The 17,925-nt window shown below is 43.5% G+C and overlaps 1 protein-coding gene across 1 annotated transcript in view; it reads right to left on the reverse strand.

The window, feature by feature from the left end:
- Positions 1-6,345: 6,345 nt before the first annotated feature.
- The window catches only part of LOC126235098 (damage-control phosphatase ARMT1-like), a 152,660-nt gene continuing 141,080 nt past the window's right edge, over positions 6,346-17,925 (reverse strand). Inside the window, exon 5 of the mRNA XM_049943832.1 lies at positions 6,346-6,621. Within this exon, the coding sequence (XP_049799789.1) occupies positions 6,346-6,621 (276 nt within the window). The remainder of the gene's footprint in view (positions 6,622-17,925) is intronic.

Below are 17,925 nucleotides of genomic sequence, written 5' to 3' on the forward strand. Positions count from 1 at the left end.
GTCAAAAGCTTTCTATAAGTTTACAAATGCTAGAAACATAGGTTTGCCTTTCCGTAATCCAGCTTGTAAGATAAGTCGTAGGGTCAATATTGCCTGACGTGTTCCATCATTTCTACGGAATCCAAACTGATCTTCCCCGAGGTCGACTTCTACTAGTTTTTCCATTCGTCTGTAAAGAATTCGCAATAGTATTTTATATACATTCTTCCGACTTAAGGTTTGGGATGGAAAGAAACGTCTGTATTTGTGATCATTGCAGGGCCGACACTGGTTTCCGATGTTCCGTACCCAACGGTGATCCTGTACCCTGTACCTTGGGCGCGTATTTGGGTGAGACAGTTGCCTATTCTGAGGCGCACCACTCGCCATCTCTGCCGGAGCCTGTATTGCTCGACCCCCGGATCTTGGCCTCGCTATTCCACTCCCACTCCTACTTAACGATAAATCCAGACTTGAGTAGGACCATATCACTCACTATCATTTTGGCTAAACTGAATTTTTCAGTCGTCGGCCACAGAGAGCACATGCTGGCAGGAAACAAAGAAAATTTTCTGCAGCTGGTCGGATTGTTTTCTAATTATGATGCTGTACTTGGAAAATTCGATCAAGCTAAAGGAGCCCACTAAGCAAAAGTCGGGCAAAAGATTTACAAGCTATTTATACCTCATCACTCAAAATGTGTTTACCTGACGTCTGGGGGAAATTGTTAAGGAAAACATTTTAAATAATGTGGAACAAAATCGAAGTATTTTTGAATCGTCTTTGATCGCGCATTGTATAGTTACTGGGACGATCGTTGTACTCTGTCTTCGGTAGCACCATTCTTGTTCATTGCAAAGCTGAAAATCTAAATAAGTGTAGGACAGGGTTTGCTCAAGGATCTACACGACTTCATCATTTAAATTGCCGTAATACACATTTATTTTTCACTAAGTTCAGTTAAACTGACGGAAAAAATCGCAAAACCAAGAAACTGTAAGACATAAACGAAAGTTACTAGGTGTTTCTACTTCTAGAAGATGATGAGTAGTAGACCACTATAAGGATGCAAATCAGGTTTGCATTAAATACACTATGTAATGGTCGTGAGCGTTAGTTACCTTTGGGATTGGACTTGATGAGTTGATATCAGTCAAGAATGTCTTTAAGGCGACAAAGGCGCCATTATCAACACCTCACTGAGTCGCGTAATAGGGTTATGAGAAGACTTGGCAGGAATCTAACCGCTGTACATGATTGCTGGCAGTAGTGGTCACGAGAATGTTCGGTCACAAGAACACCGGCCTCCGGATAGCCACGTGGCACTACAAAAAGGATGGAACATCGTGTTCGTGTTGCTCTGACGCATCGGACTGCATCTGCAGCAGCAATTTGAGCAGCTGTTGGCGCCACAATGACACAACGCACTGTTACAAATCAGTTACTTCAAGGGTAGCTCCAAGCCAGACGCCCTGTTGCATGCATTCCACTGACCCCAAACCACCGTCATACACTATTTCAGTGACGTCAAGTGAGAGCTCATTGGAGGGCAGGGTGGAGATCTGTTGTTATATAATGAAAGCTGGTTCTGCCGCGGTGCCAGTGATGGCTATGCAGAGTTCAAAGACGGGATTACAAACGTCCACGACGAGCAGTGTTCAGTACTGTCGCGAATGGGTCGCGGATGTGAGTAGAAACGCATAAGATGAACATGTAGGGAAGCAATCTAACGTCAGCCAGGGCGCTGGGACGCAGGAGAGGTTGCGTTTTTGTGGCAAGGGACGCTGGAGCTACGTGACCAGCTACGACAGAATGTTCTGGAAGGACGACAGGACACGGGAGAAGTGCGTATTCGCGGGGGATTGCATCAGACAAGTCTATATAAGCAGGGCCGCTGGTGTTGCTAGAAGATTCCTTCGACAGTTGCCTCAGACGCTGGACCTGAGTTACTCTGCCCTCGGGACGGGACTTAGTTTCTCGTGGCACTGAGCTGCACAGGGGCCATGCAGGATTGCACAACTTACATTCAATGCCTCTTCGGATTCGACAGTGGTCTTATCCTACCTCGTGTTTCATCTCAGTTATTTTATCAGAAGTATACGTCCTTTATCCCACCGAGTTCCCTTATCTGAAAAGAATTTCCAGCTTGTTTTCCAGCACCAGGACTTCGAGTTGGACGAGCCACTTCATTACTGCATTTAGCGTCTAGCTCCCATCCTGATCCGCTCGCAGGAAACTACAGACGCGACAGGCGGCCTTCAGTTTCGGACGAAACTATTGCTTAAGTGGAAGAAGCAATGCTGAAAGATCGAAGGGCGATGGTTGGGGAGCTCGGCGAGACGATCCATAATGTCAGCAAGAACAGCACTGACAAAATTTTGACAGACCATTTAAGATACGCCAAGGTTTGTGCATAGTGGGTCCTGAGAATGCTTCCAGAAGATCACAAACGTGAACGTGTGGAAGCGGGCCCGCGAATATCTTCACGCCTACGCAACTGATGGCGAGGAATTCTTGGACTCTATTGTCACTGGGGACAAGATCTGGAGCCACTACACAGCACTGGAAACGAAACGCCAATCCTGTCAGTGGAAGCATCCAGTCGCCGAAGCTGAGGAAGTGTTAACAAACACAGTGTACTGACATAGTGATGGCGAGCGTGTTTTGGCACAGGAAGGGGTTATTGTTGTGCGAATTCCTGCCTGCCGGTACAACAATCAATATTGACCGCTAATGTGAAATGTTGAAGGACCTTCGCCGCGCGATCCAAAACAAGAGGAAAGGCACGATCACGAAGGGAGTGCGTTTCCCTCATAACAACGCTGCTGGCCGGGGTGGCCGAACGGTTCTAGGCGCTACAGTCTGGAACCACGCGACCGCTACGGTCGCAGGTTCGAATCCTGCCTCGGGCATGGATATGTGTGATGTCCTTAGGTTAGATAGGTTTAATTAGTTCTAAGTTCTAGGGGACTGATGACCTTAGAAGTTAAGTCCCATAGTGCTCAGAGCCATTTGAACCATTTAGAACAACGCTCGTCCGCACATATCCCCCGTGTGACAACCCGTCTCAACACCAGGGTACTGTCAAACATCCGCCCTGCAGCCAAAACATTAGCCCCATGTGACTTCCATCTCTTCCCTGAATTAAAGAAATATGTGGGTGGGACGCATTTCACAACCGGAGAGGAGCTAGAATAAGAGTTTTTTTTTAGCTACTTTCCCGGCGCGGCGGGACAGTTCTACAATGAAGGCATACAGAAGATGGTACACAGCAAGCAAAAATGCATTGATCTCATCGGCGACAATTATTTCGAGAAATAGGTAACAGTCCAAGTTTTCCTCGCGTGTATTATTCAGTACTAACAAACATGTTTTCATTTTGAAAAATAATTGGTAACCTTATTTTACGGACAACTCTCGTGCGAATATGCGAAACCTATTTTCGAAAGACAAGAGAAACTATCTTGAAGACGAAGCACTTTAATTAGCGAAGATCCATGTGACGCGATAGGGTTCCTGTGTGAAGAAAGTAGGACTATTAGAAAGCAGAAAATGGTTCATGGAAAGAGGGCTGCAGACGAGACGCTGTCTTTGGACCAGAAACTGAGATCAATTTTAGAGAACATCGACAGGTTACTACAAGAAATCGGTACACACTGTAAAACCAAGGAGTCAGATCATTCTGGTGTTTTAGAGCCCAGGTATCTGATTGAAACCTCATATGATATTCTATAGATCGCCCTACATGGCTAGCCGTTCATGGCTTACATTTCAGCAAGATAACGCTCGCTCGCATACGACGAGAGTTCTACTTCTTGTCTTCATGCTTGCCGAATCCTACCTTGGCCAGTAAAGTCACCGAATCTCTCCCCAGCTGAGAACTTTGGAACATTATGGGCAATGCCCTCCCACTGTCTCAGGATTTTGACGATATAAAGCGCCAATTGGACAGAATTTGGCATGATATCCGTCAGAAGGACATCCAACAATTCTGTCAATCAGTGCAAAGCCGAATAAGTACTTGAATAAGGACCAGAGGTGGACCAATGCATTATTGACTTGCTCAATTTGTGAAGCTCCTTTGTTACAAAAATCATCAAATTTTTCTGCTGTTATAATAATTTGTTTTTCTGCACATGTACATCACACCGCAGTTTCAATTTGAATTGAACATCTGCCGATTTCTGTCCCATTCGGATAATTCCTTCGTGTTGTGTCTTTTTTTTAATAGTGTATGCCATTTTAATCTCCCCGCCAGAAACAGTATTTAAAGAAAGTAGAGAATAGTGAATGGGGAGCCATACCAAGTGCATTAAGAACAATTGTCCAAGCACTTTGCTTTGCCTAAGCGAATATGCATGCCATGTATGGCTGCCGGATTCTCAAATCCTGTATCCCATGAGCATACAGGTGCTTCATGAGGACGTAGCAGACCTAAAACGCACAAAAGATTCCTTAATACTGAGCCCCCTAAGGAATGCTCAGCGCCAATGCATGAAGTTCGAAAGATTTAGAGAACACTGAATGTCATCATAACCCGCGTACCGCCAGTCAAAGGAAATCTCATTAAATAGGGCCTTAAAGACGAAGCAGATAACAAACGCGTCTGTACTGATGTCCTGGCCGTGGAACATCTACAGTCTCCCAGATGGCCCATTGCCCTTGTTTTTAATTATTCCTTCTATCAGATTCTGTAATTGTTTTAAATATTTCAGCAAAACCTAACCCAAAGATTTCAGTCTTCCTAGTGGATGTGACTTATTAAAGAATTCACGTTAGGATTTTGCAGCTGTGACTTATTAAACTGATAGTTTGGTAATTTTCACATCTGTCAACACCTGCTTTCTTTGCGATTGGAATTATTATATTCTTCTTGAAGTCTGAGGGAAGCAGTTATAAGAGTCGAGAGACATGAAAGGGAAGCAGTGGTTGGGAAGGGAGTGAGACAGGGTTGTAGCCTCTCCCCGATGCTATTCAATCTGTATATTGAGCAAGCAGTAAAGGAAACAAAAGAAAAGTTCGGAGTAGGTATTAAAATCCATGGAGAAGAAATAAAAACGTTGAGGTTCGCTGATGACATTGTAATTTTGTCAGAGACAGCAAAGGACTTGGAAGAGCAGTTGAACGGAATGGACAGTGTCTTGAAAGAAGGATACAAGAAGAACATCAACAAAAGCAAAACGAGGATAATGGAATGTACTCGAATTAAGTCGGGTGATGCTGAGGGAATTAGATTAGGAAATGAGACACTTAAAGTAGTAAAGGAGTTTTGCTTTTTGGGGAGCAAAATTACTGATGATGGTAGAAGTAGAGAGGATATAAAATGTAGACTGACAATGGCAAAGAAAGCGTCTCTGAAGAAGAGAAATTTGTTAACATCGAGTATAGATTTAAGTGTCAGGAAGTCGTTTCTGAAAGTATTTGTATGGAGTGTAGCCATGTATGGAAGTGAAACTTGGACGATAAATAGTTTAGACAAGAAGAGAATAGAAGCTTTCGAAATGTGCTACAGAAGGATGCTGAAGATTAGATGAGTAGATCACATAACCCATGAGGAGGTATTGAATAGAATTGAGGAGAAGAGGAGTTTGTGGCACAACTTGACTAGAAGAAAGGATCGGTTGGTAGGACATGTTCCGAGGCATCAAGGGATCACAAATTTAGTATTGGAGGGTTGTGTGGTGGTTAAAAATCGTAGAGGGAGACCAAGAGATGAATACATTAAGCAGATGCAGAAGGATGTAGGTTGCAGTAGGTACTGGGAGATGAAGAAGCTTGCACAGGTAGCATGGAGAGCTGCGTCAAACCAGTCTCAGGACTGAAGGCCACAACAACAAGAGTGGATGTGACTTTTCACGATATATGTGATATTCATATTTTCACGTTCAGGGCCCATTGTTGAGCATCCACATATCTTTAAAAGATATGTTTTGAAAAAAAGTGAAAGAAAAGTTGAAAAGTTACGAAATTTTTATTTTCATAGTTCTTTTTCACCCCCTCCCCCCCCCCCCCTCAGTGCTTAAAGATATTTTGAAATTGTGAACCCTACTTACACGTCATTATCTATTTAAAAAGTATGTTGTACTTAGAAGTTACCAACAATTAACAAAATTTATTCTTCTTTTTAATTTTATGTGGTGGAAATGAAGTCCCCCGTCCCATCGCCGTGGCAGTACACTTACGGAAAATGCATTGGTGTTATTATGCTTAGGGCAAAGAATTGATACTGAAAGACTGATTACAATAAATTTTATCCTCAAAGAGAAATAACGTTATATCCACGTAGGTCCAGGTTTTCGTTCGGCATTCGGTGCATCATGGATAAAATATTTAATTGTGAGGCGATCTCTGGTGGAGAGACGGCTGCTAGATGAACTCGGGCACGCAGACGATGAGGGCGAGCTGTCCGCTGGTCATCCAGCCCGGCTGCGACGCGTCCAGCTGTTTCTCCTGGCCCGGCATCAGCCCGACCGCGGTTTCCGACTTGATCGTCCGCAGCGCCGCCATCGGACACGGCCGGAAGCCGCGCACGGCGTGCTCCAGCCGCGTCTCCACCGGCCAGCGCAAGTCGCCCACCAGCTTCCGGAAGTTCACGTCGCCTTTGAAGATGGCCAGCGCGCTCTCTTGCAGCTCGGCGTACAACTGTTAGAAAAAGAACAAAGCAACTGCGCATGCGGGTAAGAAATGGGGGAATCACGTGGGTTTAGTTGTCATTAAATCGGTTAAGACCCTTCAGTTTTTTTCTGTGCTACAATGTGAAGTAAGATGCTGACACAGACCCCTATACCGGATATTTATGTCAAGATCGTGGATGACTTCCTCCGTGGTAGGACTTTCCTAGTGGCTCAACGGGGAATGCGTTCTGGCATTCGCCAACTGTCGGCAGGCACTCCGAAAAGATCGGTGCTATCTCCCATCCTTTTTAATATCTATGTAAATGATATGCCGGTCATCCCCGAGTACCACCTTGCACCATATGCTGACGGCACAGCACTATACACCACTGGCCGCATTACTGACGCCGTTGTCGCCCGCCTCCAGCGACAGGTGGACGCCACCATCACCTGGTGCCGGACAAACAAAATAGCTCTCAATGCCGCCAAAACTACGGCAGTCTACTTCACGAAACGGCGCCCAGTCCTCCGCCGCAATATTTCGATTGCAGGTGTGCAGGTGCCCTGGTCCCCGACAACCACCTATCTCGGGGTCCAGATGGACCACAAGTTGCTCTTCCACTGTCATGCGGAGTATGTCACCAACAACGGGCAAAAGCTAACAAGGGCTTTGTACCCACTCTTCCGCAGTAGGGAACTTAACCTGCATACCAAGCTCCGCATTTACCGAACAGTTATCCTACCTGCCCTCGCGTATGGATCTGCTGCATGGGCCACGATTATTGTCACCAGGGTGCGGACGTTGCAGCGCCTGCGGAACAAGGTGCTCAGGTGGAGCCTGTACGCCCCGCCACTCGCGAGAATTGTCACTCTCCACGAGGAAGCGGATATCGTCCCGTAAAGACGACCATCCGCAACAACGCGCGGCGGCTGTATGAGATAGTGGATGCCTTAAGTGACATTGTCCATGGGTTACGCCACGTTGGGACCACACTTCCACGCCGCTGGCATCGACATCCGGTTCCCCTAACCATCCTAGAGGAATCGGATTCCGACCATGGCTAACGATAGGCCTGGCACGCCCACCACGGACGCATCCTTTGGCGGGACTAGCCCCCATTCTACGTCCAATACTTTCCAACCATACCTGCCCACGTTAGGCTAAATTTTTCTGCCTGACTCATATAGTACTGTCACCATCAGAGGGTGGTACGGGACTACAAGTCCCACCGCCACACCTCCAAAGTGAATTGCAGTGACGCAGGCACTGCCCTGTGGATAAATTTACTGCTTCACCAACACAGTTAAACCGCAATAGACCGAACACATCACAAAAAAAAAAAAAAAAAAAAAAATCATACGTTTACCACTTTAGAAGGATGTTGGGCATGTTATAGTACTACAATTTAAGACATGTAAGCTACCGCTTCTGTTTTGCTCTTTTCTGCTGATGGTTAAGCCTGTGAGCCGAACGTATAAGTGAAAAATTTTGCACAACGGATTTTATAACGCTAATTTGTCGCCCTGACACTTATACGCTCTCCAGAAGGGTAAGCTTATCCTTTGCTCTATATGTGACGTTAACTAGTCGTATGCAAATCTGGTTGGTTTCTAACCATATCCTCAGTATATGCTAGAATGTTCGGAAGTGCTGACCTACAAACACTGCCTCCACCAGGTAGTTGCAAACATGAAATACACAAATAAGTAGATAATAAAATAACAAAGGAAAGTAGTAGCTAGGAAATGATACACTCAGTAGTGTTAAATTCTTTACTCTTCTGCAATTCACTCTACTCAAGATTACACAGTACGAGCAACATTATAGTTCTGTCTATTCACATTTGGTAATCGCTCTGTCTGGCACTGTCCTGTGATATATTCGCGGTCGTAAATTGAAGCGCGGAATACTGACATCAGCTATGGCAATTGCAATTATATTTAGAACTACACCCGCGACTAGCAACGTGAAGTCTCAGCAGAGAACGAAAAAGACACGTGATCAGCAATTTACTTTACTTTCCTAACCGCCGTTGCAAATGCACGACCACTACAGTGATCTAACGCTTATCGCTGCAAAGGTTCTCGGCTCAGCGAGATAACATAAATTCTACCTCACCAAAAGCTTCCGTAGACACCTCCACGGCTGCCGTGTAACACCAAACGATCCTCAGGCTCTCGCTACAAGTCCTCTGTCCCAGTAACGAGGTCGCACACCTCGCAAGGACCAACCTCTCTCCTCAACGCCCCAGGAACAAGTGTTTCTCAGTCGCTACGCTTTTTCGTAGCTCCTGTTCTTTTTTTCTTCCCCCCCTTTAATGTGCGTGGCCAATCATGTTGCTGGAAGGCGTTCGTTTCCGAGCGCCGACCAATCTCAGTTTTGCAACCGATCGAAGCTTCTAGAAGACTGTTCCAGAAGCTTCCGCTCCGGCCGTTGGGAAAACCACCGACACACCGCCACGCATTTTGTGAGAGAGCCCCTGTGTCTTCTCCTTGTCCTCGGCCACGTGGCTCCCGCCAAGCCGCGATCCACCCGCCTGGGGTTTCCAGGAGCTTACAGGCCCGTCGACATGCAACGATCTGTCTGCGCACATCACATCTGCGCAGACAGATCGTTGCGTGTGGACAGAAGATTTGCACCAACCTGAGGTGTGTGCAAACCTGGAAATTGGAGTTGAAGGTTTGAATGAAACCTCTCAAATCTGTGGGTTCAAACCACATCTGCGCAGACAAGTTGGAGCGTGTGGATAGGAGATCGCCGCAAATCTGGCTCGAAACAGCTGTTTGCTCAGTCTAGTGTTTGTATTTGTGCGCACAGGGCATTAAAATGACTGATACTCGTCAGTATTCTCGAGAGTTTGTAAGTGAATTCATTAAAATATGTAGAAACCACCCATGTTTGGGGAAGATTAAAAGTAAAGAATATAGTGACCGAGACAAAAAGACAGCAGCACACAATGCTCTAATTGAAAAATTGCGGGCAGTTGACGCCTCGGCAAACAGAGAAACAGTAACAAAAAAATAAATTCGTTGCGAACTGTTTACCGGAAAGAGTTATCCAAAGTTCAGAAATCTAGAAGATCTGGTGTAGGAGTAGATCAATTATACCAGCCAACGTATGGTATTTTGATCTGCTTGGCTTTTTTAGTGATCAAGAAACGCCAAGGCCAAGCAGGAGTACAATTGAAGATGAAACTGGAGTGTCAATGTGCGAGGAAATGGAACACGAGGTAATGTAAAACTATATATTTCACATACGTTTATCAAAAGTTTATTCAAAAGAATATATTTGTGTGCAAACATAATAGAAAATTAACTGCTGTTATAAAAAGAAACATGAGTATACTTGTGCATGTTTTACAAAACAAAGTTTATTACGATACAAATCCATCCTGCCATGGAACAGCTCCAGTAGTACTGAAATAATGTTTATATTTAAGGTTTATAATTTATAAAAAACAGCTACCAGCCACATGTGGCTGGTAGCTGTTTTTTTTATAAATTATAAACCTTTAGTACAACAGCCACGTTTCTCAACATGTCGACTTTCGACAAAATAATGTTTATATTTATTTCTAACAGTTTTTGCGCTTTCAAAAATTTGTCCACTCCTTCCACGTTGCAGGGCGTGCACCATTTCTTCGTCACATCTTTCGCCCAGTTCAAGAGAACATTCGTTGATATTTTCGCGATCCAGTGACTCATATGGTGTGTAAAATTGCGGGTTTCTTCTGCGCAAAAAGTTGTGTAAAACACAGCAAGTTAATACCACACGTCAATATTCTCCAGCTTCAAGTTTATGGTTGTATGGAAAATACGGAACCTTGATGCCAATATTCCAAACGTATTTTCAACAACTCTGCGTGCCCTAGAGAGGCGGTAATTAAAGATTCTTTCTTCCTTTAATAATTTTTCTTGACGATATGGCTTCATTAAATCTTTGCGAATTGCGAAGGCATCGTCACCAACAAAAACATACTCCATTAGCCGGCCGCGGTGGTCTAGCGGTTCTGGCGCTGCAGTCCGGAACCGCGGGACTGCTACGGTCGCAGGTTCGAATCCTGCCTCGGGCATGGGTGTGTGTGATGTCCTTAGGTTAGTTAGGTTTAAGTAGTTCTAAGTTCTAGGGGACTTATGACCTAAGATGTTGAGTCCCATAGTGCTCAGAGCCATTTGAACCATACTCCATTAGGCCTATTTCCTGTGAATTTGCAATTCGTTGAGGTTGAGGAATTTTTAAACTATTATTAACAAGAAGTTCGTAAAATTTAGTGTTCTGCAGAAACCCTCCATCGGATACTCTCCCATTTGTTCCCACATCACAGTACACAAATTCATAATTTGCATTAGCTACAGCAATTAAACTGCTTTTCGCTTTAGCAGCCACTTTCTACACCATTTTGACCGCTTTCTCTGTTTCCTGCGGTTGGTCTGAATGTTTTTTTCAACACAAGTTGCGAACACAGACCACAACAGAACTTCCTCCATTTCTATATTTCAAAATAACTGAATTAAATTTTTGACGTTTACGGGGAGCGCAGTCGCTTGCCACTGATATTTCTGTTCTACACCGACAGAAGGCGGGCGAGTAGTAGATTGGGGCTTGTGTCGTGTAAACACACCACATTTGCAGCGATCTTTTGCATGTACAGACATCTGCGCCGATGTCTGCGCAGACAGATCGTTGCGTGGGGACCGGGCTTACGGGCACTGTTGTCTTCAGCTCACAGGCCTGCCTGCCTCGCTTGTGTCTTTCCCGTTCTCCTGCCAGCCTCCCGTCTCCGTCCACTTCACTATCGCCCAACGTGCAGATATTCTGCTACAAATTAAGATCCCTAGCCGATGTCAGTATCGTTAATGGTTTCCTGTCTCGATGTTTATACTATTAAAGGGTCTTCTTTCCGGAGTGGTAGTTGTAATGTGGCTCAAAATGATGCCACCTTACAAACAAAATATAATTAACACATATGAGGGGCAAATGAAAACCGTACAGCCGGCCCCTGTGGCCGAGCGGTTCTAGGCGCTTCAGTCTGGAACCTAGCGACCGGCGAATCCTGCCTAGGGCATGGATGTGTGTGATGTCCTTAGGTTAGTTAGGTTTAAGTAGTTCTAAGTTCTAGGGGACTGATGACCATAAATGTTAAGTCCCATAGTGCTCAGAGCCATTTGAACCATTTTTTAGCCTTGGCTTTATGGCGCGTTGTAGTTTCTGCAGAGTCTTCATAGCTGTGTACACTGATTACGGTTCCATGATCGAGTAACTCGACGAGCAGAAGGCCCCTGCATTCGAAAAAAGGTCATCATAACCTTACTGGAACTCGTGTGAACAGTTTTTGATTTCTTTGGCGGAGAGAGATGTGAAATATTTCCAGTATTAACTTTGCTGTTTGCCCTCGGGCTATCGGAATTATGTCTGACGGAATCAACCGGTGTCACGATAATGCCCGCCCACACACTGCCAATGGCACGGCTACGTTACAGCTATTTGGTTGGGAAACACTGCAACATCCTTCATACAGCCCAGATCTATCACCGTGTGGTTTTCTCATTTCTGGCGACCGAAAGAAGCATGTATGGAGGTCGGTTTCAGTCGGACGACGAAGTGCAAGAGTGGGTGCGGTTGTGGATCCGTCAGTCAACTGCATTCTACGAAGCAGGAATTGATAGTCTCGTCTCCCAGTGGGATAAATGTCTTAGCGCGTGTGGTGATTTCTCCTGAATGGTACCATTCCATGGTACCGTCCTGACCTTTGTTTGGTTTTCATTGGCTGCCTCTCTAATATACCATATTAATTTGCAGGAACTGACACGGATGGGCAAGTAGTTGGCCTTAGCCTCGGCCTTATAGTAGAAATCATCCCGGCATTTGCCTTAAGGGGGGTAGGACGTCAAACGGGCCGACTTGGAGCAGGAGAGGAACCACAGGACATTTTAATTTCCACTATCTATACTTTTACAAATAAATTCATAAAACTTTGAAAGCATGATCAGGAAGGATTCAGGATTCATACTCATAGCAGTGGAAGCTCAAAAACGTAACAAAATACATTTTTTTACATGTGAAATTTCATCATTTTTTTCACTTACTACTGGCTGCATTTGTTGCTATAGCTACACTTTTCTTCCTAAGTAAGAGAGATTCTTCTATGAATTTTGCACAGCATACAAACTATAGTTACATGTGTATGAAACTCTAGAGTTTATTTAATTTATGAATTAAACATTTTAAACTTCATGTTTAGAAAAAAACTCAAATTTTATTGTTAATTATCTCAATTTTTACGACAATTTTTAATAGATTTGGAAAATTCTAGAGTTTCATACGCGTGTAAGTACTGCTTGTATGCTGTGCAAAACTCATCGAAGAATCTCTCTTACTTAGGAAAAAAAGTGTACCTACAGAAACAAATGCAGCCAGTAGTAAGTGAAAAAATGATGAAACTTCGCATGTAAAGAAAAGGTATTTTGCTACATTTTTGAACTTCCACTGCTATGAGTGTGAGTCCTCAATCCTTCCTGGTCATGCTGACAAAGTTTTATGAATTTATTTGTAAAAGTATAGACAGTATAAATTAAGATGGAAGCATAACAGACCAAAGACATTACTGGCTAGGAACTGAACATCTATGGTCTATAGAACGCTAACACGACAGTACTGGCGAGCCCCTGCAACACAGTTATTACTGGAAACCCAGATGTGCGACTAGCTGAAAAACAGGCAACCGCAGGGAAACCGTACTGTACACAGCACGCAAACCAGCCACACACACCCCCTACACCGTCTGTGAGCCGATCTATGACCGATCGCCCACTAATCCACAACGACCTTGAACTGTTGCAGGGACGCAGCAACTGCAGCAACTGCAGCTCCAACAACGACAAAGGTAACGATGCACGATACCTCGAACTAACACAACCACACCTTGCATGCACTGTCGCAGATAGCAAGCCGCTACTGCCCTTACTACCCGTCCTACTGTCGCAGAGGTTTTTTTCCCTTGGCTCTTGCCTTGGCACTTTTTTTCCTCTGCCCTTACAACCGCTACCCTTCAACCGTTTTCGACCACTTCTATCTCCTGATGGACCATGTTAATGAGTAATCTTACCCAGACGCATGGACAACATCACAGCCCGCATCCTGTGACGCCTGATTCAAAAACTAACATGTTTACGGAGGTGACAGTAGAACTTTTGGTTTGGTCACCACGTTGGTGTGGGCGTGGAGGGGCCCCATCCTTTCCGAAAAAAAGGTGCCTCTCCTGTTCCAAGTCGGCCCGTTTGACGTCCTACCCCCCGTAAGTCACTTCGGAAAGCACAGGGAATCCAGGCACGGATCCAAGGGGACTGGAGGTGATCAGGGCTGGGCACCCTCCACCCTCCTCTCAAGAAAATTTATTAAAACACTAAAAGCGTCTATATTTTTACGTGCAGTAGACTGTCTATAATTCGAAGTTCAAGGGACCTATAAAAAAGTTTCGCTCGTTACACAAGAAAGCAGGAAGTAATAACTAGAACTCAAAATAAAAAAGACAGGTTTTTGCTTACTTAATTCTTTTTTACTTATCTTAATACTTCAAACGAAAGGCACGTACAGCTTTTCAAGTACACGTAAGTAAACATCAGTTTCATTCATTCTTCTGTGCTGAACAAACTGTTATCAACACTCGCATTTTCTCCATAAAATCTAACAGCGAACCACCTCTCAGTATCGGCGAACCATTCATAGCGTAGGCTAAGAGCGAATTAAACAGTCTTTTTGTTGTATGTTTTGTTCTCTACATTGATTAAGACATTTCAGTAGTATCCTCAAGATGCGGGAGCGCACCTTCTGGTATTTGCTTCCTCCCTCTTTATGAAACTTTTCAGCAATCTTACCTTTCTGCTACAGAATTGTCAACAGCGTGGATGACGGAATCCCGAAAGCTTTTGCTAATCCTCCATGTTCTTCCTTCCACGTTTCACGATCTCAATAACTTGGTTCTTTTCTGCGAAAGTCGGACGCATATACGTCTTTCAAGCTATTTTTTCAACTGATTTATATACTGTAGTAACTTATACATTGTTGAAAAAACAAAGGAGTGATGTGAAGAGTTGAATGACGAAATAATTATCTGAACAACCGACGAAACCATTTGAATTACTGAGTGTTACTTAGCTGCTGACTGCGAATTATAGTGTGTTTCCGGGGCGATCTTTCCTGGCAGTCGCTTCCATGTTATAAAAGCCTAATAGTTATTAGACACTAAAATTATTGAATCATAATGAACAGTTCAGATATTCAACAAACGCTGAGAATATTTTTATAATAAATATTACGTATAATAATTCCTTGAAGTAATTTTTTTATCGAAGAGATGTTGAACATCGTTTTTCTTGTTTTCAGGCAGAGAAAACCTTAACCAACCAACTTTACGACCTATATGCGCCAGCATAAATATCACTTCTTTCTGCATCAGAACTGGGAGCAGCAGCAACTGATCCTCTATCATTGTAGCATTTCATTACGGATGAGGCATTTCTTTGAAAATGTAGATTTTGAAACATTTTATTATGTTTTTCCTCTACCTCATTACTTGGAGCTGTTTCACGGGCTTCTTTTCCTTGAGTGCATGCTAGAGTAGCACAATTTCCAACCTCTGCACTATCGTGCACTACGACAGGTGAACACCTTGATGACGGAATCATTATTGTACATGAAAAGGGAAGAGAAATTGAAATGACATATTCTCAAAAAGCGACACAACTCAAAATGCCATATTCTACTTCAAAACCGACACAACTCAAAATGCCATATTCTACTTCAAAACCGACACAACTGAGAACATATCTTCTATAACGAAGCAACTCACGATATGAAAAATAAACATCACAAATACTACAATGCACACTATAATCAACAGTATCGTGTTTACTTGTGAAACCTAATGTTGCCTAAATTAGGAAACAGCGAACTTGTTTCGGCCAAAGCAAATGGTTCAATTGGCTCTGAGCACTATGGGACTTAACCTCTGAGGTCATCAGTCCCGTAGAACTTAGAACTACTTAAACCTAACTAACCTAAGGACATCACACACATCCATGCCCGAGGCAGGATTCGAACCTGCGACCGTAGCGGTCTCGCGGTTCCAGACTGTAGCGCCTAGAACCGCTCGGCCACTACGGCCGGCTGGCCAAAGCACAAAAATGGAAAAGTTCAATTTATTCATTAAAACTAACGTAACTCGAAATTTCCTTAAATGATTCTTAGAAACGGACATAATCCAAATTAGCCGTTCTGTGCTTTCCTCGATCAACATTAGTGACACAAATAAAAATATCACGATGCGTTTTTGTGGTTCAATCCAAAAGAACGTCACAACTCATAACACGGTTCTGAACTTCTTAACAACGATCAGTCCGCTATGGAATTCAATGATCAACTAACAATGCAACGCTCTTGTTGTTATGAGCACTTTCCTATTCCAAAAAATTAAAGTGACACAACGTCCTCTAACGACCAGATTCTGAAATTACGGAAACACACGTTTCGTGAGTGGTCAAATAACGTTTCTTCAACTCGGCCACAATAATGACCTAAAAATGAAGATTTTTGAGTTACGTCACTTTTGTAGCAAGGGTGTGACATATGAAATTGTCTCATATTTCGTTTGTAGTGAGGATCTTCTAATATTTTTATCTAAATCTTCCATTATATGAGTGTTCTCATATCTGACGGCCTGTCTTCGATGCTGCCTCCTGTTACTTCTCTACAGTGTACTTGGTTTCCTCACTAGTTTTGGTGAAGATAGCTAGATGGTGCCAGCAACAGCTAAGCACTTCACATTGATTCTCTGTCCTGAGTTCACGATGTTTGCACTCTAGATTTCTTTCCTCATTGTCTGATGATATTGTCTAACACACTGTTAAAGAGAAGGGGAAGAGGCCATGTTCTTGTCGAACTACCGTACTTCATTAGGATCAGACATTTCACCGTACGCTTAATATTGTCTTCCAACACAGAGCCTGCTCAGCACACGATATATGTTTCCTAAACCCTCCGTCATATCCACCAGTCATGTGAACTGTTTGCTGCTCAATTCTGTTTAAGAAAGATTTGGGTAGTAATTATTATACATTAACGGTGCATCTAAAATAATGAATTGGTATACGGAATCGTTGTAATCTTTTCTAAAAGTCCAAACTTTGCCGAAAATTTCGTAATCGTAGTTGCTTTTGCTCAGTATTCATCAGCTGTGACACACGACTTGGCAAATATTAAAACAAAGGCGTTTTTCGTTGCGGCGAAATACAACCACCAACTTTTTCCTCCGAACGCGAAAATATTTAGTTTGCGCCCAACTGCATAAGGAGAACTACCATCGTAATAAAATAAGAGGAACGAGATGATGCACGGAAAGATTTCAGTGTTCGTTTTTCCCACTTGCTGTTCGAGAGTGGAACCATAGAGAAACAGCCTGAAGCTGGTTGATGAACCTTCTGCCAGACACCTAAGTGTAAATTGGAGAGCAGTCATGTAGATGTAGATGGTGATTCATGATGTTTTCGATAAGTGAGGTGCTGCATTTTTCTATTGTCTTTACTGCAGTATATAAAAGATGCGGAATTTTCAATATTTATTATGATCTTCATATAGAGTAAAGAACGAATTTGGCAAGAACACCCACCCCCTTATGGTTTCCTTGTGGTCCACTTGTGCAGAAACTCACATATATACTCGTACGTACTGAACATCACACACAATTTTCTGCGCACCGTGCACAATGGAAGCAAAACGTACAAAAACTAAACAGTTTTAGAGAGGATATTTTTACGCATAATCAACAGAGAGAACGCTATAGGTCGCCCACAGAATACGATATACTATTCTTTTGTGCAGACGGATTTTATCTTAACAGCATGAATCATTATTTGCTCGTATACATTGTGGTCAGAAACAGTCTGAAAGGCTTGCAAGGGTGTTGCTGGGTAGGCTGTGCCGAGAAATAATTGTTAAGAAAAAACTTGTTTACGTTGCGCCATTTACGATGTAACTAGCACTGAAGTTAGTCAATCAAGTTGTCGTGTGCACAAATTCAGGTAGTTCGCTAGTGGTTGTGTTGCCAAATGTGTTCTTCATTGGTTTCCTCAACCGAACAAGAGATGCTGCTACCGTCTAGTGTCCAGTTTTTGTATCGCTCTGTTGTTCAGTTTGACCGAAATAAACACAGAAGAATTTTGGCAGCACCTCCTCTGGCAAGCTGCTTGAATTTGCGCACAAAAAGTCCCGAATGGCCAACTTCAATGCTAAATAAATCGGAAACGGCGCAACGTATCGATTTTTTAACAATTACTT

Source organism: Schistocerca nitens, chromosome 2 (assembly GCF_023898315.1).
Source record: "Schistocerca nitens isolate TAMUIC-IGC-003100 chromosome 2, iqSchNite1.1, whole genome shotgun sequence".
In the NCBI taxonomy this organism is placed as follows: domain Eukaryota; kingdom Metazoa; phylum Arthropoda; class Insecta; order Orthoptera; family Acrididae; genus Schistocerca; species Schistocerca nitens.